Source organism: Tyto alba, unplaced genomic scaffold (genome assembly GCF_018691265.1).
Source record: "Tyto alba isolate M040663 unplaced genomic scaffold, T.alba_DEE_v4.0 Super-Scaffold_23, whole genome shotgun sequence".
Lineage (NCBI taxonomy): Eukaryota > Metazoa > Chordata > Aves > Strigiformes > Tytonidae > Tyto > Tyto alba.
Window position 1 is genome coordinate 25,890,546 of NW_024881297.1, and position 26,007 is coordinate 25,916,552.

Below are 26,007 nucleotides of genomic sequence, written 5' to 3' on the forward strand. Positions count from 1 at the left end.
CAGCTTATGCTTTATTTGCACATTCTTCCTTCCTCACCACTCTGCATGCTGTAGTGGCAGCTACCATATTTCAAAATTACTGCTCTTAAAAGCTCCTATTCAGTGGTTTTAGCATGAATAAAAATATTTGTCGAAGTAGCAGTGGTGCTCAGACTGGTCAACGTACAGACACAAAATGGTTCAGCTGCTTCATCCCCCCGAGCTCTGGATTTTTACATCCTCCTTATCTCCCCTCCTTTCCACTGATAAGTTTTAAGAGTTCCCTGGAAATATTTTTTCAGGGCAGTGTAGACATATGTTTAATCAAAGTTCAGGACAGTCTTTCTCGATAGAGATTTACTTTTGTTTTCACAAGCAAAGCCAGATGAGGAGAGAGGAGGAGCGTGGGAGCATTTGATGCCCCTGAAAACAATATTGTGGCAAGAGTAGTTTTAAGGCAGCCTAAGAGTTGTCTGTACGACTGGAAGAGAGGGAGTCTTGGAGGAAGCTTTGCCGTATTTTACACTTTTAGATCATAATTTATCTTTTTAGATAACTTATGGGAAGTTAGTGTTCGTTTGCCATGTGCCGTGTGTCTGGTTTAGGGTAAGAGAACTGCTGTCAGTTTTCTACAAGGAGCTGCAAGAGGGGAGGCGACTGCCTGGGCATCTGCATTATTTTGTCTTGCATCAGGTGCTAAAAGTCACTAAACGTACCATGAGTCACAATATTTTTTCCCAATTTGACTCGCTTGCCCAATCGTATTTTTACTTCAGCCTTTAGGCTTGAAAAAGCATGTGCATAATCAGTTCATTTTGTGTGGTCTAGGCTATAAAAATGCCCCCTCTGTTCTTTCCATATGAAAAACGTGTTTTTAATTTTGGGGAACTTATATAATTTTCTGTGCTTTCTTTTGTATCTTAGATTAAAAACAAATGCTCCCTTCCCCTAACTTTGCATGTTCCAATTACGGAGTTGTGAAAATAAGTCATCCTTCAGCTTTTGTTACTTTAAAACAGCTATCGGTGATGTCAGAGTCAATACTAAAAGCATTAAGAATGCTGGCAGAATGTAATGCAGCTGCAATCCAACATGATGTTGGAAATGGGGTTGAGAGCATAAAGGCTTTCCATATTCCCAGGGCGCACAACTGCTCGCGGCCTTGGCTTTGATCTCTTCAAAGGCTGCTGCCTCCTCCTAGATGGAGAGACTTGGCTGCCACTCGCTCGCATTGAAAAAAGGCAGAGGTCTCTATTCAGGCAGAAATCAATCACTGTGCAGAAACAATTATGTGTAATTCAACCATCATGAAAACAGGGTGAGATTATGGGTTTGTTACCTGAGTGACTGCGTGGAGATGGGGAGCAGCGGACGCGGGAGTCCTGCTGACATGCCACATCTTGATGACAATTATAGACACATGAATGATGTGGCGGGCGGGGGCGGCGAGATGACAAATGCTGGTCACGCTGTCCAGCAGAGCAGAAAATGAGGTTACAATTGGGAGATAATGTTTGCATATGTAACCATATTTCAGCAAGCTGGGCAACTTCAGGGAATAGCGGAGACGGGCGATCGTAAACAAAGTCGGTGTGTGCCGTGGCCATCAGCTTTCCATGATACAGAAACGCGTACGTGCAGTGAGAATCCTGGATGCCGTGTCCTGAAGAGCTGCTTGTTTAAAACAGCCTAGCGGCATTTTTTGGAGCAGGAGGGAAGAATTGCCCTGGAAAAGGAGAAATCTCCCGAGTTCAGCCCTCAGAAGGCAGAGGAAGCAAACAAAATTCCCCTCCATCTCTCCGTGTCTTGGGACAGAGTGGTATTAACGTAATTTTTAGATTTGCATGGTAACATTTTGGCTGCAGTAGGCTGTTGGTAGTGTGACGTGATGCTCAAAATATCTTCTGATGCATAATGGCCTCCTTTAATTAGGAACTTCCCCCCCCCCCCTCCTCCCCGAGTGGTGAGCAATAGCTGACTGTCTTTAAAAAGAGAACTGGCATGTGTAGTATCTGCCATGAGAATATTTATTTAAAGTATTATTGCCTATAAAGCCTTAAAATAGTTTTCCTCCCAAAAAGTCAAAATAAAACACAGATGACTGATTATAAAATGGTATCCCCGCTCAGTTTGGTACACAGGATGAGCTTTACCTTTTATACTGCTCAGGCTTAGACATCAGAGGCGCAAGAAGCTGCTTTGAGTTACAGATCTTCAAACAATAAGTCAAAACAAAAAATCAATCCCTCCAGTCCCTGGGTGCAGTTAGCTAAAGATAAAAGAGAAAAATAAAGTTATGCTAAAGCAGATAGAGGAAAGGAACAGATATGCCAAGGAAACACAGAGGACAAGTGCAGAGTTGAAGTGGGCCTAGTGTGAGCCAACATCAATGAATTTTTATCTTATCAAAAAGTTTTAGGGTTGCCAATTCTTTTCAAACTGGATCCACTCTGCTCTGGGGCTGCCTGAAGCGTTGTCTTCAGTAAAAGTTGCTTCTCCCCACCCTCCACATACCTCCCTCTCACTTCTAACTGTAATCATACGCAGGGATTAGGCTGCACCTCACTCAAGGTACAAAACTTCGCTGCAGACTTCAACAGTAAATTAAGGACTCTGATAATCTCTTCTTATTACAAATACGAACTGAGATTTCTTTTTAAGTATTTGGTGAAGGATGCATAATCTCAAAAAACCAGTAAAACTGTTTCCTTCTGGGGATATTTCCCTCCCCTCCTTCCCCCTGCCTCCCAATAAATTTAAATTGTAGAGGATTTTTAAAAATAGATTCTTAAAAAAAAATTAGTGGAATTTTAAAACCCTTTTTCATGAAGTTTTTAATGCCAGTTAACTATCTCGATTGGATCGAGTATGTGGCCTACACCTTAACCTGTAAAGAAGAGGGCATCATGCCCAAAGTTGCGATACTCAAGCTAAACCCCTCTGTGTGCCTCTTCAGGATTGACATCTGGGGGTGTAGTCAAGCCAGAAAAACATTTGGAAAGAGATTTGCTGGCTTTGAGTTTCCTCTGCTTCTGTTGCATCTTTAAAGGTGTTTATGATAGGGGCCAGCGCGTATGTTCAAGTCCTGCCAGGAGGAGCTCAAGACATCTGTTGGCATCCCAGGCTTGGGATGGCTGGTTCTGGTACCTGCCCATGGGCACGGGAGAGGCAGGCAGGAGTGGGTAATGGTTCAGGTAGCAGCTACTCCAACAGCAGAAAACATGTTTATCCAACTCGTACGTTGTGTGCAAAAATACCTGGAATGCGCTAGTACTCAAGGGATTTGGGAGAGTCTAGTTGATGCGCAACTTCAGCCCAGTAGCTGATGTCTCAGGGCCTGTTTCCTGTCTGCAGTGTGGTGCAATATCCATTTCATAGATGGGACAACAGAGCAGAAGAGGAGGAATAAAGGATTTGGCATACGCAGATGCAAGTAAGCTGAGGTATGGGTTAGGTCTTGCTCTTCACTGAGAATTTGAGGAGGTGATTCCAGACAGCTGCCTGGTAAACTGGCACTGGCTTTTCTCACTTCATGCTGCTGAACTGCTGCCTTTGCTGCTTTGAGAAAAACATAAATCACACTTTTCTATGTAAACAATTGCATGGGCTGCTACAGAGGTGTTTATGGGGTTATGAACTGAATGGGAAAAGGGTTAGTGAGTATAGATGTTGCTACAAGATAGGGTATGGAAGATGTGGCCCACAATGGGAAAAAATGGTATCTCCAGTCTGTCATTTCAATAAGGTAGAAGTTACTCTACATAACTCTACTCAGAAGAAACGTTCAGCCAGTTATTACCTTAAAAAACCCATAAAAATCTGCAGCTTGATAATTACTCCCATTCATCTCCGGGTAGATTGCATCTTAAAGATAATATTTTTTTAATTGCTTTAATAGTTCTCCTTACGGTTGTCTTCTTTGAAGTGAAGAGCTGTATGGCATGATGCCTCTCATCAAGAGCGGCTGCATGAGGGGCTGAGCTGAAGCTGGGGGCTGCCCAGCTACATCTGGGTGTTGAGGAGCGACTTTTGTCCTTTACCAGTTTTAGTTTCCTCCAGCCCCAGCTGTAGGTGAAGTCTTGTCAGCAGTAATTGCCAGTCTCCCAGAAGAAACATTTTATGTTTTATGGAGGCAAAAATGGGTCCAGGGCTTGGTACTCAAAATTCTGGGTGTGGGAAGTGCTGCTTACCAACTGGTGTGATTTTCCAAAAGTCAGTGGGAAGAAGACCAGTGGTCCTTGGGACAGCTGATGCAGAGCAAAGATTACTGCAAAATAATAAACCTTGTCCAGAGAAGTGGGGTGTGCAAGGCATGTAGTGTGTTGCGATCTTTTCTGTGTCCTCCCTGAAGGGTGCTAAGCACAAGCTGCAAAATGTGTAGTTTTGAATCAGGATGAACTAGGAGACCTAAAGGGCTTAAACAACCCAGTCTGAAATGGAAAGTGCCTTAACTCAATTTACAGAGTATTTTGAAGTGTGTGTTGAATGGAAACAAAGGCCAGAGCAGAGGTGAATGGGAGCTGCAGCGCTCTGCCCAGCCTGTCTGTCTCTCCTGCCCTAGGAAAACAAACCTACACCTAGTTGCTTTGGGAAGCATCAGCCATCTCCCTTTCCCATTTCAAATATGTTGATTAAAGTATTGGAGATGAATGTGTTGACTGGGCCTGGTTCCTCTCAGCATGGGGCTTTTCTTTGTCTTTTTTGATCTGGCCTAGCTGAGCATCCCAGCAATAGCAGCTAATTGATTTAGCCTGTGTCAACTCACTGCGGTACAGGGACTCGGTTATTTCAGCTCTCCCAGTACAGTGTCAGGGAATAAAACCAGTAGCCAAACACTGTGTCAGGCTGGGATGGAGGAAGGCCTGCTGGAGGATGGCGGGGCGATTTCTCAACGCTGGCCTACTTAGCCCCTAAAGTAAACACCAATTTGTGGTCTCTTAGTAGGGAGGGAGCAGTCCAATAACGCCGGGATAACTTTCTTGCTAGCAACGCTCGCTCGTCGTTCAGGGCAGCATTTAACTTTGGGCTAATTAGGACACTCGGGTTTCAACCATCGGCTTGGAAAAATGTCAGACAACCTGAAGGTGCCAAATGATTTGTTAGCGCTGCCCGTGATACATAGCCCGTGTCTCTCTGGGAGAGATACCCCGGCTGGGTCCTGCTGCGGGTGGCACGGGCTCTGTCTGGGGGTGCTCGCTGGTGTGAGCTGGTGGGGAGGCAGGCAGAGCCCTCCTGTCATCGGTGGCCCACGGGGAAAGGCGCAGAAACATGAAGCTGCAGCCACGGGAGCGAACAGTGACAACCCTGACGTCCCAACGGGCACATTTTTTGCCCTGAGGTCGCTCCGGCAGCAAGGAGCCCTCTCTGCCCTGTTCAACTGTCCTGCTGGAGCTGAGCCTTAAATAACAGGCAGATGTTTGCAGAGCCTGTATTATGGAAATCAAACCAGTCATAACTTGACTGCTCTAAAATAATGCGCGTCTCTTTAGAAGAGTGGCGGCTTAGTGGGTTGTTTTTTTTTTTTTTGGCTGGAGGCAGAGACAAATTTGTGTGCGCAGGGCAGTGGCCTGTGTGGGGCGGCCAAGCCGTGCCATTCCCACCCCTCGGGGCACTCGGGCCGTCCCGGGATGGCACAGGCCCCGGCAGCGCATTCCCTGCTCTGGCTGGAGGGTTTTGCTCCTTCCCGCTCCTCCTGGCTCCCCGCCCTGGCCCTTGCCCCGAGAGAGCATCGTGGCAATTAGGAGGTTGCCCGTCGCAGCAATTAGGAGGTTGCCAGTGCGGCCGTGCAGCTGCTAATTTGCATGTCTGCCTACGTCGGGGCAGCTCTCACGTCGCTCCCCGGGGCCGCCAGCCCACGGCCCATCTCCCACGAGGCCCTCCCCACGGCTCCTGCCTCCGGTGCCCCGGGTCGCTGGGTCTGGCTCGGTGGGGTGGCTCAGCAGCAACGTGGCCAGTTGCAAACCTGCGGCTGCCTTGAAGGGTTTTGCTTTTCCTCGTCCTAGCAGGTAGCTGTGGTAGATGAAGGTGGCTCTATCATCAGCGCTTGCACAGGGTCATCTGCAAAGGAAATTCAATGTTAAAAGGAAGCCTTAGTCTCGTTCTTGGAAACTTGCTTTATGTTTTACGTTTCCTGCCTTTCTAACCAACCTGATCCCCTGGCTGTTTGCATCACCCTCTCTTCCAGAGGAGATGTCGGTGTGGTGGGAGGAAGGCTGTCTCCTACTCTCCGGTGGCAGCCTGATCAGCTGGACCTGGAGAAGTATTGAATTAGCTTTATTATGCCGCTGATTTGAAGTCATTACTGGTGTAAGCCGATGCAGTTCCATTATTGTTGATGGGATTGGGGCTCTTCATGTCACAGGTGAATTGGACTCAATTAACCAAAGCCATGGTCTTAATTAGAAGCTCGGCTTTCAGTGGCTCCTCCTGGGTGCTGGAGGTGGGATGCCCTCCGCCTTGCCTGACCACCCCCGCGGGGCTCTGCGAGTCAACGGGCGAAGCTGCCACTTTGTCCCGTGCAGCATCCACAGGGACTGCGTGGCATCCACTCCTTGTGCTGTGCATCGCCCCCCTCGGCTTTGCTCTGAGCGAGAGAAAACCCAGGACGAAGCGTGGAAAGTGCAGACTTGCCCCTTTGGGCTTGCAGGTGCAGGGCCTGTGTCGCATCGGCTCCGGATGTGCCCCCATAGTCTACGTGATCCCGCCAGTGGATGGGTGTTTGCTCTTCGCTTGGGAGACGGTTAGTCAAGGGCTTTGACAGATGCTTGGCTTGACAAGCTAAGCGGGAGGTTTCATGTTTTCACTAGCTGGCAGATTTTCAGTGGCCCTTATTAAATATTACTTCCTACAGCCATGCCTGGCTCTCCTGAGCGCCTGGATGAAGCCACACATCCGTAAGTGCTTCATGAAGAACACAATGCTCCCTATCCTGCTTGCACAGGTAGAAAAACCCGGGCACAGGGAAGGAAGCATCCACCCGTGGGATGGGCAGCTCCCGGGGAGGGCCAGGCTCCTGCCTCCCCCTCGGCTGCCCTGGAGCAGGGCCAGCTACCCAGTGGGCTTTCAAATGGTCTCCCACAGCCTGCTTTTGCCTCTCTGTAAGAAAACACGGCTCTCCCGAGGCACGCTTGTGCTGGCACGTGCTGCTGCAGCGGGGCTGGCGTGCGGGATCGTCCCGAGGACATGCCCGGCTGTCTTGCCCAGGCTGCTGGAGGGGACGAAGGCCCTTCCGAAAGCGTGCACTGTCCTGCTAAATATAGCATCAGAGTGGGCTCTATTTTTAGCATGTGTTTTAAGTGTGCTTTTCAGCGGGAGCCCTGCCGGATTTCGGCAGCAGGCCCCGTGGCTGGGTTTCCCGGGGGTTTGCATCCTTTCCCAGCGAGGAAGGATGTGCTGGGGATGGAGAGCTCGAGCTCACACGGCGCTCACCGGTGGCCCCGTGTGCCATACGCTCGCCTGGCCGGCTGCTGCAAAGCAGCTGATTGCAGCCTCCTGCTAATTAAGAGCTCCTTCCTCTGCCTGGCTGCTGGGGGTTTTTGTCCTTTCTCTCCCCGCCCCCCACCCAGAGAGCTGGTAGGAGTGTAGGCGCTTGGAGACCTCTCCTCCCAGCTCAGATGTGGCTGCGGTTGGCCAGTGCGCTCTGGAGTTAGGAGGGACTAAGCCGTTAAGTGTGGGCGAAGGTTGGTTTAACGTGAAATAAAGCCCTTTCAGACCACTTACCCCATCCAAGTTAGGATTTGGTTGGTACCATTGCTGTGGCACCCTGGCATGCATCTAGCTGTGGACTGGCTCTCCCTTTAGATGGCGAGGAGGGGGGTGAGAAGATGAAGACTTGGGCAGCAGGGGAAAGCTCAGCACACTGTGGTTTGGGCTTGTTGCATGGGACCAAACTGTTTTGAGCTGTTGCTTTAGATGCTCACTCACCCAGCTGTACCGCAAGCGGCAGCTTTCCTTGGGCCAAGGTGGAGTAACCCTAACCCTAAACCTAACCCATCCCTCCCGACTCCATGGCTGGCTGGGAAGGGCTGCTCTCTCTGGTAGCCACCAGGAGTGACCCTGCAGTTCCCTAACAAGTGTCTGGCTGTAAGATAATGACGGGAGACCTATGCTTTGCACCTCTGAATTTGTGATCTGCAAAATATACTTGAAGTGGCACACGCTGGCAGTACCGTCCTGCATGTGGCCTGTGCCCGGGGGAGGCAGGGGAGAGAAAGGTGCTGCTATTTTTGTTCCAGCGGTGGTTTATGATGGTTGTTTCATTGCCTAGATAGTTTAGGGTGGGTGGCATTCACATCAGACGCTACCCCACACCCAAAAAACAGAAAACAAACAAAAGCTGAGATAAGCAGTACTTTAAGGGAGATCAAAAACTCTGTCTGTGTGTTTCTTCTTCTTGGAGGAACCTACCGTCCTACTGACAGATCAAATGCAGGTTTATGTATGTATACACAGGGTTCTCGATGGGCCCTGTTGTTCCCCTCTAAAAGTAGCAAATGAGCAGTATTACTGAGAGGATATGACCGATTTGGTATGAAACACCCCATCAACACACAAAAAAAGTATTTTCTGGAAAGGATTTTTTTTGTGCCAGTGTAGACGGTCAAACATTGCCTCATGATGTTGCTGGCACAGTGCAGTATATGGTGGGGGATGATAAAATGGCTGCTTTTCAGGGGGTAATCACACAAAACACACTTGTTACTTTACTTCCCTAACAAACTTGCAGCGGGGCACGTCACTACTTTCCAAGTCTGCTTTATTCTGTTTCAGCTTGGCTTTACTGGAGCAGCCCTTGCTTGTGCTCACCGTACCGCGTGCCCATCTGTGTATTTCCAGCCTTGTTACCTCGGATGGGTTGAAAACTGATGGCTGAACAAAAAGCTTAGCGTTACTGAGCTGCGCTTTCTTGCTGAAGGTTTACATGCATCTTCATTTCACTTGCATAACTTGCATATGTAGGGGCTACTCTCTGCTGCTATTGCTATGCCAGAAGTCAGCCTCTAAACTTAGCTCTGATCTAAGCCACCTTCCCCCGAAGACGCATAGCACTTCTTTTCACCGTCACTGCTGACTGGCGAGTTTTATTTAATTCACATAAAAGATTCTCTTTCAGTGCTCTTTGGTGCCTGTGTTTGAGTTTTACCCTCTTTGTCCCTTGCACGGTGGCCTTTCTGCCACAGCTGTGCAAGAGGCACCAGGCTGTGCCCGGTGTAGGCAGTGGGGCTGGTGGATACCTGGCACGCGTGGCTGTGGGAGCTGCCACTGGTGTTTCGGAGGGCACGGAGCTGACTCTCCTCCACTCTAAGCAAAACCCTGTGCCAGCTGGGTAATGGGGAGAGATTAATGACTGCCTTGGAAGCCAGTTTTCCAGCATACTGGCTGGAGGGCAAGCATCATGATAGTTGTAGCAGCTGGTTTGGAGAGGAGGGAAATGAGGGGAAGATAAAATTGCACACCCAGAATGCCAGGGTAGCCTGTGTCCATGCTTTGATGTCTTCTCCCTCCACACCCTCCTGTGGGTTAAAAATGAAACTAGACTGCATTTACAATGGGTGTGTGAATATCTGTATTTAGCTCCAGCAAGCAAGCTCCTGGACTGGATCCTTGTATGTGGAGAGATACAGTTCAGCCAAATGCAGGAACGGGTATTTTCTGTACCCTCATTGTGGGGATGGACAGACACACACAGACAGAGTCTCACACACACACACGTCATTTCATCAATTCAGGCATTGCAGCCTAATAAATTCTGACACACATGTATGTGCTGGGTTATGAAAGGGGATAAAGGGAGATTAAGCATCTTTTTATTCTTCCTTAATGGTCCTCAAGTGTACAGGTCAGGGTGTGGGTTCCTCCTGCCCCCCATCACCACCGCTTTGGGGTTAGGGCTGTGGGGAGACAGCCCTGCACCGTGCAATAAGCAAACGTAGCTGAGGGCCAGCCTCGAAATCTCTAAAATCGATCCGCGCAACCAGCGAAACGAGAATAAGCATCCTCCCCGCGACACCCACCGGAGCAGGCAGGAGGCTATCCTCGCACCCCCAGGAAGGCCGGGGCAAAAGGCAGGGTTCCTCAAGTGACAGGCAGGGTGCACGCGTGAAGGCAGGTAGCTCCAAGGAATTCAGTTTCCCTCCTGTTACTGTGCAACACTCCTGCATCCACTTCTGCACTGCGTGCTTTAATCAGCAGCCCTCCCCCCTTGGCCCCCAGGCCTCGAAATTCCACAAAACCCAATTAACAGAGATGAGAGAGCTCTAGCATGTATACATATGAAATTTCAGAAGGCTGAAAAAGAGACTCTTAATACCATAAAGCCTGCCCTAAAGTAAAATTTGCATCTGAAATCTACATAGTTAACCCCGTGAGGAAGACAGCATAGCTGAGCACAACTTTTTTTCCCCCCAGAGGGGTAACTTATCCAGGTCTGCTCGGTTTGGCATCAGCCTGCTTGCAGCTTAGGAGTGCTGCAGAGCAAGCCCTGCACCTCATGTACAACCTGCAGAGAGAACACAGAGGAATTCCAGCTCCAGCTTTAGAGGCTGTATTGCAGTGGCCCAAACAAAACAAAACAAAAAAACAACACCAGCCTGAGAGGATTATTGGAGCTTCTCTAGGTTAGCAACCAAAAGCAGGCTGGGTGGACGTGGTGAGTGTGTAATTAAAGGAAGTATTCAAGACTGATCTAATTATCACTTACAGATTCAGCACATTCAACCCAGGGCTCCAGGTGTTTCATGCTTTACTAACCTGGTACTACACTGGCTTGTTTAAATGGACCATCATGAACTGTCCTGAGAAAGCCACCCCCCCCTTTAAAATAATTGCAAACAAACAAAAAACCCTCAGCAAATGCACTCCTTTCTGTACTGGTTCAGTGTTCAGGGGGGAACTGGGGACAAAGCTTTATTCCCCTTCTGTGCTTTTATCTATCTCTTTTGCTATCTTGTTTGTGTAAGATACAAATTTTCTCCTCCTATCATCCTACTTACAGCTTAATCGCATGCTAATTGGAACCCTTACTTCTGTTGCTCTGCTCGTTTTTGAGTCTCTGTATGTGCATCTTCTGTAGGAGTGGTACACAAATACCCTCTTCAATTAAGAAAAATTAAACAAGAGCTAAAAACTCTCACTGGAATGCTCTACACGATTCCTGTAGTTGACAGCAATGGGTTTGGCTTTAAAGTGGCTGGTATCTGGGGAGTGTGGCGGTGGGGACTGGGCAGTGTGCTGGGAACACAGGTAAGTATTTCCCTGCAAAAACACGAGGCCTCAAAGCTGCTTTTTTTATTACCTCCGGATTCTGCAAAGGGCTGGTTATCTCACGCTGCGAGCCAGCATGATCAAAGCCCCAGGAAAGGTCAGGCATTCCTTCAGGAGTGACACTCGGCTGCCGGCAACACTCCTCCAGCCCACAGCTCCCACAGCCCTGGCTGCAGCACCGCACTGAAATCCTTTATCTCGTTAACGAGTGAACCTATAGATTAGCCAGTCTGGCTTTAGCTTGATGTCGAGAGCATGTAACACCTGGCCTGGGTTTTCTGAAGAGGAGAGGTGGTGTTTTTTTGTTTGGTTGTTTTGGTTTTTGTTGTTGTTGTTGTTGTTTGTTTGTTTTTGTTTTGTTTTGTTTTGGGTTTTTTTTAAAAAATAATTTTGTGGGGGAGGCAGCATTTCCTTCCTCTGACTTAGTGAGAGAGCTCGATGCTGAGAAAAGCTGGGCTCTGTCTCTGCGCTACACTGAAGGAGCTGCTTTCCTCGTGTTCTCAGCTCCTAGTTTTGTGCAAGTGGTACAAATGGTGAGTTCTAAAATATTGGGCACGTGAGAAATTATCCACAGTATCTTCCACTGAGAGGATATTGTTTTCTCACTGTTTTGATGGACTGGCATTTAGTGACTTGTTTTGAGCTGGTTATCCCCCATGAGCATCTTGTGCGTAGACAGGGAGGATTGAGGGGGGTGAGTAGAAGGAAGAGATGTTTGAGATGAGCAAACCCCATCTTTGCTTCTGCACATTAGATGATGTATTTTTGCATCTGTGTGGGTTTGGTGGTGTGAGGGGCAGCACCCCTTGAGTCAGGGTGATGGGGGTTTACCCCATAGCTTACGGTCCGGTCTCTGGCTGTGGCTGAGGGCTGACTCTCCTGAGCCTGGTTGCTTGGCGTGGTGTTTTTGCCAGCTTTGTCTTCAGGAACGGGTGCTGAAACTACATGAAAGCCAGGAGGGACTTCTTCTGCCTGTGTTTCATCGTCTTGGCTGTGACCCAGCACCTGTGAGATGGTGGAAGCATGTTAGCAGCCTGAAATTTGGGGTAATTTTATTTTTAAATGAGCTTAAGGTATCCTTATCCTAGGTATAGGATAGGAGTAAGAGATGCTTTCTCATCAGCAGCATATGATATTACACAGCAAGGACACTTACTGCCATGGAAGGGGAAAATTAATTTTTTTCAGAACGGAGCACTTGATTCCTTGTTTAGAGGTCTGAAATAGATGCCCTTGAATCTATCTCCCATCTTGTTTCTTGAATAAAGGGGCAGTAAAAATTTACCTCATCTCCAAATAAATGTGGCGAACCGCAATTGGCTACGGACGTGTGGCCTCTTGAGCAGACCAAAAATGTGCCTGTGCATAGCATCTGTGGGGCCTGAAGCAGGAGCACCCATCTCTGTCACCCAACCTCCCCAGAATCCTCAGATCCCAGAGCATACAGCTAAAAAGCGTGCTCCCTCTTGCAGGGGAGAGGGGAGGGTCTGGCCCTGACCTCTGAAATACCATGCTAGGAATGGGGAAGGAGTCTGCTGGTTCTGCTGGGAGCAGGGGAAAGAAAGAGAGCAGGAAGGAGCAGGGCAAAAAATGTAATAAAGAAAAAAACTTTCTCCAGCATGTGGTTGCAGACCTTGAGCACATTCCTGGATGGTGGCAGCAGCTGGAGGGGTTGCTGGGTGGGAGCATCACTGGCTGGGTTTGCCCAACCCCCAGTGCCAGCCCACGCTGAGTGCTGCAGCAATTTCATGTAGATACCTCATGTGTCCACCCCAAAAAAGAAAGGAGTTAACGTTGCATTCGGACATCTCTGGCACTCTCGACCATCCTCCCTGTCAGCAGTGGAGGGGGGAGAGGAGCTGGATGCTCCCCCAGGCTCTCCTGGCATGAGCTGATTTTTTTGCCTGATGAATTGGTGGTGTTTTGCAGAGTCTAACGTGGCTGTGTTTCTCCCAAACGTGGCCTTTATTGCAATGAAAAGTACTGAGGAGGGATGCAGTTATGATAAGAAATTGTCCACCTCTTCCTCCACCATGCTTCAGGGGGGGAGTTAATTGCACAGGAGAGCGCTAATTGCATGAAAAATCAAACTGTTGGTAATGATGGGGTGATGATAAACTTCGGAAGTGCCTCTTTAATGAAATCGAGCATAACTCGCATATAGTGTTTGTTGAGTTCAGTAGGATGGAAATATAATTGCGGGGTGACCCATTGCTACTAGCGGGGCTCTGTGTGCAGCCATCAGCCCATCTGGAAGGGTGATTTACTGGAGACTTGGGCAATCTGGCAATTTAGGCTCTTTTTTTTATGATGTTTAGACTTCTACCCATGTTTTAAAGCACAGCCCAGGGTTTTTATGAGGATGTAGGTGCCTTCTGCACAAAACTTAGGTTGTGGGCAGGGTGTTTTTAGTTTTCTTTTAAGAGTGATTTTTCAATTTTAAAGGGCAGTTCCTGAATAAAAAAAAAAAAAAAAATCAAGTCTAGCAGCAGGCAGAAATACCCTACACAGGATTTAAAAGGCTTCACGTGTGTTGTGCATACCAGCAACCTTTTTTTAAGACCTGTGGCCAACTGGAGGAAGGAGCTTAGTGGTAACAGGCCAAATTGAGTGGGGTAGGAAGGGGGAGCAGGTGAGCCCCACGTTTGTCCCCATCTCCTCCCATCCCACAGGCTGCCCAAGCTGGGGCCACCCCAGCCACTGGCAAGCCTTCAGGTCAGTACCCAGGTTGGCCGTGGATCTGCACGGGTAAGGCTTGAAAACTGAAGGAAATGCCTGTTTTGGGGGAGCCCGAGGGTGCTGAGCAGTAAAATGAACTGGGGGGGTCCTGGAAGCTTCCCCGGGGGGTGAGTGCAGGGTGGGGGGGTGGGGGCAAGGATGGGTAGTGAACAGCACTAGAGCAAAGCCAGAGGAGAGCTAATGCCACCAACGCTGGGAAAGATGCATCTGGGGTCCTGAGGACTCCCTGGGTCACAAGGGTGCGTTTCGGCAGGGAGGGGCAGCTCTAGCCCCAAAGCTGCTGTCGGAGCATCCCTCCAGGGCTCCTTTTGTTGGCTCCTCTCTGCAGCTGGAGGCAAGGCTTGCTGTGAGCTTGCTGTGTCTGCTCTTTGGGGAGGTGGGGGAAAAAAAATCTTTTTCTAAGCTGCCCTGGGAGGCAGCAGGCATGAAGGTGGGGTGCTCCATCTTTTCTGGGTACCCCTTTTCCCTTCCTTTTTTCCGTTTCTCCTGCAAACGGGCTGGCAGCTTGCACGGACCCATTATAACCACAGTCCTCCCCTGACCCGAGTCATCTCCCACTGGCAACCCATGGCTGGGAGGCATCGGTCCCTTTTTTGTATCTTCTGAGATGCCGTTTGGCAAACGGGACTAAAAATCCTCAGCATTTAGTTTTTGTTGGTAGCTCAGTGTCCAGCAGTGTTTTGAGGTAGGTTTCTTGGTCCTGTTTACGCCAAGAGTCCAAATGAAACCATTGGCATCGATGGTTTGGGCCAAAAAAAGTGTTTCCCACCCTGCTGCTTTCAGCTCGTGCCTTGCTCAAGCCATTCTTTGCTTGTCCTTAGCTTTGTGCTGTGATTTTTTTTATATTTTTAGCTACATGTAAATGCAGTTTTAGGGCCTGTTTTTGTGTCTCACTGACGTAACAAACCCTCATGGGACTGATCTATAATATTAAGTTAGTAGCTTTTCAACACTTTTGTTTGTACTGAAATCATCCTGCACAATGTGGTAGAGAAATAATTCCTGTTGTGACCTTCTACTGATGGTTCAAATAACCTGTCTAAGAGACATCCTGTTTCTGGAGGGCCCTATTGCTTTAATTCCTGTTAAAATTGGTTTTGCCTTCTGTGGAACAGTGCTGCAGAAATTAAGTACTTGCAAATGTGTTTTACCTCCAGATAAACTTTGCAGTTTGCGTTTTCAATCCTAGGGAAGCTTTAGCAGACTGCTACTTTTGGACTAATCATTTGTACATTTTTAGGGATGCTCTTTTTTTTTTTTTTTTTTTTTGTCAGTTTATAAAAATGAATATTTTATTTTAAGCCTTTGGACCATCTTGCCCACATCCAATGATGGATGTCTAATGAGGTGACTTTTTACCTCCACTAAATGGTTATATTGTTTGCCCTGATGTATGCTAAGACTTGATGCATTAAATCTTTGGTCATTAGCAGATGCCATTAGCAGAAAAGTCCAAATCACTTAGAGCTGGGACTTAAGACTTTACATTAAAACCTGAATTTGCATGTTATTGGATAAATCTGTTAATACGGTTTAGCTGGACTCAGGGAAGTTACTTGAAAACTTTTTTCAGTGTGTACACAGGGTCAGCGGTGCCTGGGAGCCTCAAACTTGGAGAAGGTGGCCCCTCTGGTGTTCTCCTTCATACCCCGTTATATGCCAAGCAACCACTGCATCAATCCCACCCGGCCCTGCCTGCTCCCGCCACCCTTAATGCCACACACGCAGCCCTGGCTGTTGGTGTTGGGCTGCAAGCTGGGCACGCATCTGCTCTGATTCTGCTGGAAAATCTCTCCCAAGTGGCTAAAATCCCAGCGGCGGGGGCTTGTTGCCTCCTGGCAAAGCACGGGCAGCTCGTCCTGCCACTTCGGGGTCAGCCTTGGTGGTGGTTTCCCTGCGGGAGCCTTTCAGCAGCAATGGCATGGCGGGGAGCAGGGCTTGCGAGGAGCAAGGACCAGCTGAGGAGTCATCAATGTCAAATTCATCACTCCTCCATCTTCACATCCATTTCTATTCCCCTCCCCACCCCACCCCCCCCAACTCCCCGCCCCTGTTTTTTTGAAGGCAAATGAGGCAAGAGCACTTCCAAAAACATCAGTTGTGTTGGGTAGCGTGGCCAGCACAGCTTGATATCTGTCTTGCTAGAAGTAAGCAGTTGCTGCCTGGTCAACCTCCAAGTTGCAAATGTAGGCATGGTGAACAGAGGTTTGGGAGATGTAAAGGTATGTCAGGTGCTTGCATGGGCATCTGAGCCCTTGTCCTTACCTTCTATGTGACAGAGCTAAGGTGTCTACCCAATGCATGCCATGCTCTTGCATTTTCTTAATCCAGGACATTTCTATTCAGTGCATCTTAAAAATTGCTGCTCAAAGAGAAGTTGACCCATTTCTCAGTTGTCTGTGCCTCTGATGGTCTTCGTTATGGCAATTGGTGTTGAATAGGCTGTAACACAGACTTAATCTAAATACATTTGAGAGGTCCTGTTTCAAGCACTTTTGATCCACTGTGTGTGTGCAATGCCAAAAGGCATCTTCCTGTCACCAGGGTGCAGGACGGGTTTTTTTTTCTTGGTTCCCTCCAGGAGCCTGGGTCCGTATCCTGTGGGACGTGAGGAGGCCAGTGAGGAAAAGTCGTCCCATCCTGTGACGCACGTTGTCTGCCAGAACAGGAACGCTGGGCTTCAGAGGCTGCCGTCGGACCGTCTGCTCTCACACAGAACTTGTATGCTTATGTAGGAGATGGCATTTCACTTGCCTGGGTGGTTTTCGTGCTTGATTTAAGTGGGTGCTCAAGGGTGTAGAGGAGTCCCCAGTTTGAATATTGTACTGAAGTGCATCCCTTTGCCCAGGAGGGGCTGATTAGCTCTCAGATCTGAGCACACTGAAGAAGATGCTAAAGTTGTTGTGAGCAGGCACCCTGATAACCTCGAGGCAAGCAAAACAAGCTTGTGTCTTTGTCTTAACTTGGCAGACAGCTCTGGTGACAGAAACCAGAGCAGCTTTGTCCCCTGGGAGGAGCTGAAGACGGCACAGGAGGTGACGCCAGGATTGACTCCAGCATCTTTCCCCCCACCCCAAAACCCCTGGGGTGCCCTGGCACGTAACACCACTGCTGATCCTGCCCCGGCAAGCAGCCAGGCTGTGGGCACCAGTTCCTCTGATGTCCCGCGGGCTTCCTCTGCTGGTTTAGGGCAACGGTCCTTATCATCAAAGCAATTAATAAGCCAGACCCCTGCGACTCAGAGGCTCGAGCCTGGGCTCGTTAAAACATTGCAGCGCCTGTGTTCCCCTCGGCCAATAAAGAACAGAAAGGGCTGTGGGCAGGCTGGGGAACCATGGTGGGAAACACCTTTTTGGCTGATGGGACCGGCCTGTGTGTGACAAGGATGCGTGAGGCAGAAGCAGGGGTGCTGTCAGGGTGGACTGGGGAGCTGCGGCCCGTGGGGCACGTTGCCATCCAGAGTATTGCCAGTGCCAGTGGTCCCATTTACCAGGTTTTGGGAGCGCTTAGTAACCCCTGGGGTCGAGTGTGTGATTTGATGCTGCAGGTTGCCGCTTGTTGGGTGCGGGTGTCTTGGTGCATATATTTACATCAGGGAAAAGATGAACTGTTCAGGATGGGCAAAGTTAAAGGGACCATCGTGCAGGAACCGGAGCTTAAAACGAGCATCGGCTGGCAAATTGCGGAGATTTTACTGGCAGTTAATCACCATCAGAGAGGATCCGCTGCTGAGTTTGGAGAATGAAATAAAACATTGCAAAACATTTTAACAGGGAAAGCTTTCCCTGCAAGCATGTGGCTTTGCTGGCAATTTAATGCCCTATCAGTTGTTAGTACATATTTCTAAAACTAATGGGCTGTGCAAAACCAAGTATAATCTGTATATATGTGAACTTGCAGTATGTAAATCAAAATAGGCTTGTCCTCCCACAGTCAGAGCCTTGCAAGACCTGCCTGGCTCCCCGCAAGCTTCACCAGCACTCCTGGTCTCCTGACAGCCTTCCTGAGCAGGCAAGAACAAACAAATTAAGAAGTCACGGGAGAGAAGAAGATAGAGATAGCAGGGGATTTCTAATCAAGCTATTTTAATACTGGGTGTGCTTTAATCACTTACTTAATGGCAGTGCTTAATGAACACTTGAAATAAAGCATGTTTCTGTCAGAGATTCAACACCCGTGTTTTTAAAGCTGTCTTGAGGGAACTCAAATGTTTATTACAACTTTTCAGCAAAAACTCTTCACGGTTGTGCTGTATTAATTTCCAAGATTGAAGGGGAGGGAGGGGGGGAAAGTTGGAAAAAGAGAATGTAGACCAGCCATTAGCACGGTGGTTTCTCGCTAACGTTGCGATTAACCCGAATCGGGTTACTGATTGTAATCCATCTAGATAGATGCTTATCCCAGGCTTTATCAAATCGCATTTACTATTTTCTTTGCAATGCTCCCCTGGCTGTTGTAGTTTTTATTGCGTACCAACCCTTTGGGCTTCAGGCAGAGCAGTTTGCTCCAGCTCCTCTTGCCCATCCTTGTACGCTGCCTGTGTTTCCCAGCCGTGACACCCCCCCTTGCTCGGGGTGCTGATCCATGTGCCCGCAGACCGTGGCACAGCGCCATCGGCCGTGAAGCTGCCTTTCCCATGCATTGCAGCCACACTGCTGGCCTTCCCAAAGAAGGTGGCCTGGGCAGCTGGAAAATGGACACAAACTTCTGCTCCTGAATAACCGCAGGAAGCTCTAGCAAGGATGCTGGGTGCCCCCTTTGCCTGCTGATGTGCTGACAGCTGCTTCTCTCCATCTCCCCGGGGTCTCTTGGGATGCTGAGGCTCTGTGGTTGCCTGATGCAACACGTTCTGGGGAGAGGGGGAAGCTTTCAATCACTAACTTAAAGTAACCTTCTTGTTTTCTCCATCCCTGGCTCCCAGTGCTAAATACAACTTAATTACCTGGCAAAGTGCTGAAGTACGTGAGGAAAAGGGGGACCAGGAGGATTTTTTTTCCTGACCTTGTCAAGCCCTCAGTTTACTCCCTGCAATGTGTGATTTCGATTCTAGTTTTGTCCTGGATAAGCGTTATCAGTCTCAAAGCTGTAAAGCTTCGCACTAGAGTGGATGCAGCGTTTCACTTTGCCTCCTTACAGTGGCAAGTCCCAGAGGTGTCACCCCCGCTGTTTGTAAGCACGAAAGGTCAGTGAGATAAATGGCCTCCTGTTGCCAAGTTGTGAAGCAGCGTAAAGAGACTGAGCCTTTTTTGTTTGGCTTTCATAAATCACAATATTCCTAAGCCCCTGTTTCCTGTGAGCGGGGTGTTCCTGTGGGTGTGCTTTCCCATCCCTGCTCATTTTAGCTTCAGGTGAGGCTAAAAGTAAAGTTACAAATCCACCACCATCATATCTGCTATTTCATTTTCTGAACTGTACTGTTTGAGGATTGGAGAAGTTTTTGAAAACTAAGCATAAAATGATCTTTGCTGTTGAGAGCCTAGAAGGAGGTTGGCTTTGGACATAAAACTGCGCCAAATAAGCAGTTTGGGGACAGGGAACCTGAGCTCTCCATAAATTAAGCTTGCTGCATCTCTGCAAAGTTGCCTACGGAAAGGGATTGTACAGTAGCTCCCAGGGAGGTGGCAAACTGTGGTTGCAATTACTGCTGGTGTTGATGAGTTTGTTTGATTTATCTTTAACTAGTTTTGGCTAAAACACCTTATTGCTACCACCTCTTCTTCCACCTCTGGTCCCCCTGTGCTAAATGGGCCTGGTTTTGACATTGATCCAAAACTACATTCTTCTTGGTCTTGCATTTTTATTGCAACAGCTGTTCAGCAAAGGCATAAATGCAGAGTTAGTTTACCCATTAAAATGCTATCGCTATTTTGAGAGGACAACTGAAACTGCCGTCTTCTAGGTTTACTAAAACCTTCTGCCTAAGGATGATTTCAGGGCTCTAGAAACTAGAAGGCTAAAAAAGGATGGATTTTTCTTGTCTCTTCAGGTCAAGGTATCCTCAAATCCTCCAACAAGTCTTTGGTACTTTTATTTTGGGGTACTGATATAGCAATAGTGGAAGGATTTGTGGGTTTTTTGTTTTGTTTGTTTGAGCTATCTGTTGTGTTTTCCCCCTGAATTTAACATTTGCTGTCAAAAACTTGAAGCCATGTTTTTTTTGAAATGACCCTGTCTTTCAGGAACAAAATGGAATGCATGCATTTCTCCATCCTTTATTTTTGGTGGTTGGTTTTTTTTTGGTTTTGTTTTGTTTTTTGGTTGGTTTTTTTTTTTTTTTTGATTGGCTTATTTTAGTCTGAATTGAGAAGACCATCTGCTAGTGCCTGTACCCAGCGCTCAACTTGTTGACAGGAGAGGAAGAGTAGAAGGCTGAGACCTTTTTTGGCTTCTTAGAAGCAATTTTGTGTTTAAAGAAAAGAAATAAAACAAAACAAAGACCAATCCAGCACCTCTTTGGGTGTTGACCCAGAGAGGCTTGGGTCTTGTGTGTACAGGCTCACTTGCTCCCGGCTCTTTGCGAACCTCCCTGCCCATCTGCGACCTCCTTTGTAGATGTTCGTCCTTTGAAGGGTTGTTAATTTAATATGTTTCTCTGTGCAGCAGCTGGAACAAATGGTCCCTGCAGCTCCAGTGGGAGCTCCCAGCCGCCGGCCTCGCCCAGCTCTGAACTGCAGGCATTTTTGCTATGACTGTCTCAGGCTTTTTATAGTTTTCGCACACTTGTTGCACAGAGGATACCTTACAGGTGCAGGCCTTCGCTGAAGTGTTAGCGAGCTGTTCGGGGAGGGCTTGGGTTTTGGTTGTTTTTTTTTTTTGTTTTTTGTTTTTTTCTGGTAGCCTTGCTTTTCTTCAGAAGCATTTCAAAAATGAGGGAAAGCTTCCTTGATTCAGACCAAATCCAAGATGCAGCGTTTCACCATCATCTTACTGGAAATGAACCTAAACTGTCTCCAAGCGTACTCATTGGATAAGAGGACAGGTACATGTTTAAAATGGTGAGTAATTCTGTGAGTCCAGGTACGGCCTCGCTGGTGCAGAGCACTTGCAAGGGTTACCGAGCCGCATGTCATCAACATTGCCAAGGCCATGGCAGGGGGTACTTCTTCTCCCCATCCTTGCCCTGCCCAAAATGCCCGAGTGCGGTTCAATCCTTACTGCTTGCAGAGTGTGCCTGCTGCGTTTGCAAGGGAAATGTTTGCTTTTGTTCTGACTTGGTCGTTTTTTCCTGTGTTACTTTAACACAGCAGTAGTTTTAAACTGGTGCCCAGTGAAGCTCCTGCTGGGGTAATGCCTACTGCTGGGTCAGGGTCCTCTCCCCTGAGAGCTCTTTACCCTTTGCCCACCAACAGTTTATTAGGGATTTTGTTTTTTTTTTTCAGGTCAGTCATAAAACTGAATAGCAGCTTCATCCTAGCACTAACTGGTCAAATAATCCAGCTCCTGCTGTTTCCAGTACTTGCATATTCCCCCAGCCCTGCCTGTTTGTCCTGGTGATGTCCCTTCAGAGGACCGTCCCCTGCCTGCACTGCCTTACCTCAGCCTGAGCACATGCTCGGGAGAAATAAAAGATACTGGCTGTGAAGGCCAAGCTGATGAGCAAATGTCCAAGGTGAAGCGCCCTGGGGAGAGGTCCCATGAGTGCAAGGCCAGTTCCCAGAGGATGCTGCCATGGGCTGTGCTGCAAAACTGGGCAGTGGGACTGGAGCCCTGATGGGCCAGTGGCCTCCAAGGAGGCCACCAAGGTTTAGCTCAGGAGCAAGTGTCCCTTTGAGCCGGGTCCTGTGGACCGCAGCTGGGTATCTCCAGGCCAACAGGCATGAGTGATCTCTTTGCTGTTAACCTTTAATGTTCGTAACAGGTTATGACACATGTGTGACAAGGTGCTTTAAAGCATAATGGAAGGTCTTCAGGTTTGTAAACCACAGGTCCTCTTTTTTAGTTATTATTTTTTTCCAAATTGAAGGTCTTGAGCTAGGCTGTGTGTTCAATTTCCTTTACTTTCCAGGTCATGTGGAGAAGCTTAGGCCCACAGTTTAATGAAGGGACTAAACTGATGTGGTGTGGTAGTACACCACACACACAGCACCGGAGCTGTGTTAGGAACTGCTTCAACAAACATTCAACTTCAAATTGTCTTGGAAATGATAATTGCATCCTCATCTGCTTTATTGTGCTTCTAGAAGCTGCTTAGGTACCAACTTGCACCAAAATACAAAGTTTCAGTGGGTAGATGAAGTATGATTTCTGTGCTGAAATATTGAAGAACCTCATGCAGGACGATGGGCAATTATGTAATTGCCTCATTGTATGCATGTGGACTGTTTGGGTTTTGCAGAAGATTTTAAAGTTGTGTTGAAGAGAAAAGGGGCTCTGTGAACTGTGCCTATATTAGATGTAATGTCACCAGTGTGCCAGCGAGAGCTGTGGTGGTTGCTGGCTTGGTTAGCAGGTGGTGAGCGAAGCATGGGGGACCGAGTTCCTCCTGCATGGAGATCGCGTTGACCCAGATCGGCGGTCCCTGGGTTCAGGTCTCTGTCAGTCACTCAAGTGTTTCTGCAGCTGTATGCACTGTCTTTGGAGGATTTGGGGAGACAAATGTAGTAGGGATGGCATGTTTGTGGGAGGAGGAGGAAGCCTATGGGCAAAGACACTGAGCTGCAGTAAGAGTCTAATCAGCACTGTCTTGTACCTTAGCATGAGGTAGGCTTCTGGCCACGTTGCACAACCCTGAAAAGCCTTTGGGGCAGTAATGCCCATGGCGAGCAGTAGGCAGTGGAAGGGCCTTCAGCACTGTCCCCAACCTAGATATCCCCAGGGCAAAGGGTGCAGGCCAGCATCTGTAGGATCAGCCGGCGTATGTGGGGCCAATCTGCTTCTCCCTGCACCCTGACCCAGGAGTGGGAGGGTTGAGAGGGTGGCAAGAGGGGCATCCAGGTCATCATACAAGATCTTGGTCTCCTGCTCTGAACCTTCTCTGCAAGGAGGGCCCAGGTAACCCACCTGGGTTGACGTGTAGGGCAGATGCCATAGGAAAACCAATTAAGTCCCTAGGGCTTTTGGAAAATGTGTCATCCAGCCTTTCTCATCCTGGTTTTGTTTTGGACGTGTCGCCCTGTGTTTTCTCCCACTGTCAGTCACTGTGGTCATCTTGGTGGGACCACAGGGAACGAGGGGGCTCAGCCTGTGCTGCTGAGCCCCCATCTGATGTCGCGCCTGGGTGCCCAGCAGGATTTATCTGCCAGAGCTCCCTAGGTCCTCCCAGAATGGTGTGGGGCAGGCAGGCCAGAGAGCTTTTTATTATTGTTATTAATTATTGTTACCATTGTTTTTTTGTTTTGTTTTTTTTTTTTTTTCAGCTTTTGTCAGACGCCCAAACGCTCTTAATGGAGATAGAGCCCGTTTATATGTTAATTTTAAGCCTGCTGACAAGCGGTTTGCTTTCCTCCTGGCTTCTCACAGTTCCTTTGCCCATTGAAAGCTGCTGCCGTGGGCTTAGGGGATAAGGTGTCAAGAATTAGAAAATAAAAATCTGCAGGATTCTGGAGAGTGAGGGGGTACAGGGATTGGCTTGCTCGAAGTGCAGACGGGTGATTTCTCAAAGCAAGTAACCCTGATACCAGGGGCGTGCATGACAATTACATCCAGTATAATGCAAAATGTTAATTACTGATTTTTGAGAAATTAATGCTGATTAGCAGCTGTGCGTGTGTGACCTAAATACATCTATTGCTCAATCTTTATTCGTAATATACAGTTTATTGTTGATAAAGTAATTGCTGAATGGTGGGCTGGCTCGCAAGTCTTGTAGCTAAAGACTGAGGCCTGATTTGTAAATCATATGAAATTTGTTGGCATCTGGTTTTTGTTGAATTTGTACAGAGAGGGAAGATGAATAGCAGTCTGAGCTATCCCCTTTACGACTCAACTCATAGATATTATTGAGAATTCATACTACTTTTATTATTTGGTCACAAAAATGGACCTAATGCTTGTTGGCTTTAAAACACCTACCACCGCTGCTTTCTCTCTCCATCTTGCAAAATATAAGACAAGGCCGAAGCTTAAATTAAAATCCTCAGGTTCTTATCTCTTTCCCACAGGAAAGCAAATCTGTGTTGAAAACCGTAAAATTAAGAGGAGAGCAAGGATAGCATAATTTAGCAAAAATTCATGGCACCAGATTCTGAGCTATATGACTGGAGGGATAGGTCAGACATTAAGAAGATACTGCCTGCTAATGCAAGTCCCTTAAGGTGGTGCTCTGGAAACAAGGCAAGCAGAAAATGCTGCACTGGTTCCCATTTGCTCCCTTTCCTCTACTCCTACCAGCCTTAACAATAAATTGAGTTGTCCATTTAATAACCCTTCTGCTTCCAGAAATCCAGAGAAATCCTGCGTTTGTACTTGGAGTATTGTCCTAACATCTGTTTGTGCCAGGATTTCAACAGTGAAAAGAGATGGATGAAAGATTTTCTCAAAGAAAATTAATTTAATTGGGCTCTTAAATTATTTTTCTTTTTCTTAATCCCTTATATTTGACAGGATGTCCTTGCTGAGTTTTATCAGCATTTCTGTCTGAAGGACGTCTTTTTCCCCCTGCCCCCCTGTTTGTTGTCTTTTGTTTGGTTTGTTTGGTTCGTTGTTTTTTTGTTGCTTTTTTTTTTTTTTTTTTTAATTTAATTTAAAAACTGTGCCGTAATTATTTTTGCTAAGGGGTAGGGTAGAGTGGCAGGGTACAAATGAGGAGTGCCTGTTACACACTGGCAACGCTACGGCTCGTCCTGCCATGGGAAGAGCAACTTGTGTTTCCATCAGTGTTAATATGGCAGCGTTTTGTCCGGACAGATGAGTCCCCATTGCCTTGCAGCCTTGATTCAAGAGTGGGATTTTGGGCAGTGTCCCTCCGTCGTGCCGAGTGCCCCCTCCCCTGCACCTCTGTGGGAAGCGCTGTTGGGAACTGGGCATCTTGGCCTGCATGGACATCGCCTTACGGCACCCACTGCGGGACCCTCTCGGGTGTTTGTAGCACTTTGATTTTTCTCCTTGGCATGACGTGAAGAGCAGCCTCCCAGTCACCCCCGGCAGTCAGCGGGTCTCCTCCCTGACTGACCCCACCCTGAGAGGCCACTGCTAGCCATTTCCCTACGGAATCAGGCTTTTAAGGGTGGTTTTTCAGTTACATGCTACACAGACCAAGAGATTTCAACCACAGTTTGTAAAACTGCAAGGGAAAAAACCCGCCGTACCCTCTGGCAACAGTGGGGGCTTTGGGCCATGCCACAGTCGTGCAGTAGAGTAATGGAGAGGAGTGGAGTCGATGAAGCTCATGTTGCTCTTAAGGCTGGAAGTGTGGCAAACCTGCACTTTAAACCTTTTTTTTTTTTTTTTTTTTTTTAAATTCTGTTTCCATAACTGAAGGCTTTCTTCAGAGCTGCTGCTGGCTCTGCCGTCCTTCGGTCGCAGCCCTTGGTGCGTGGTGCCTGGCTGCCCGGCATGGTGCTCCTCCTGCCCCACGGCTCTCTGGCTGCCGCTTTGCCGGCCCCGTCTCCGTGTCTCCCAAATTCCTTCACTCCTGCTCCCGGCCCCCACCCATTTCCGTGCATTTCCTCAATGCCAACATCCTTCCTTGGGCACCAGTGGTTCAAGGATGCTGATTCTGACAGCAAACCCGGTTGCCATCCACCAGTCCCCAATGTCGTGTCTGTCCATCCGTTCCCCCTGATCCAGTAATGCAAATATATAAAAACTGTGGGTTTTATACTACACAATTTAATTTTTTTCTTCTCTTGCAGTCAAACAAGGTGCCAGTGGTACAGCCTTCTCATGCGGTTCACCCCCTCACCCCTCTTATCACCTACAGCGATGAGCACTTTTCCCCGGGGTCGCACCCATCTCACATCCCCTCCGACGTCAGCTCCAAACAAGGTGAGCCTCTCCCGTCCCAGCGCAGTGGGGGATACAGAGTGGTCCCGGTGTCCCTGTGTTTCTGATAGAGCTTTATCTGTAATATTTTAGAGGGAGGGTTCC

General features: G+C 48.1%; 1 protein-coding gene across 7 annotated transcripts in view; it reads left to right on the forward strand.

The window, feature by feature from the left end:
* Positions 1-26,007, forward strand: part of LEF1 (lymphoid enhancer binding factor 1) — a 69,223-nt gene that overhangs the window by 15,484 nt on the left and 27,732 nt on the right. For all 7 annotated transcript variants that reach the window (XM_042797094.1, XM_042797099.1, XM_042797095.1 and 4 more), the window contains one exon: positions 25,773-25,905. In XM_042797094.1, coding sequence (XP_042653028.1) covers positions 25,773-25,905 — 133 coding nt within the window. The remainder of the gene's footprint in view (positions 1-25,772; positions 25,906-26,007) is intronic.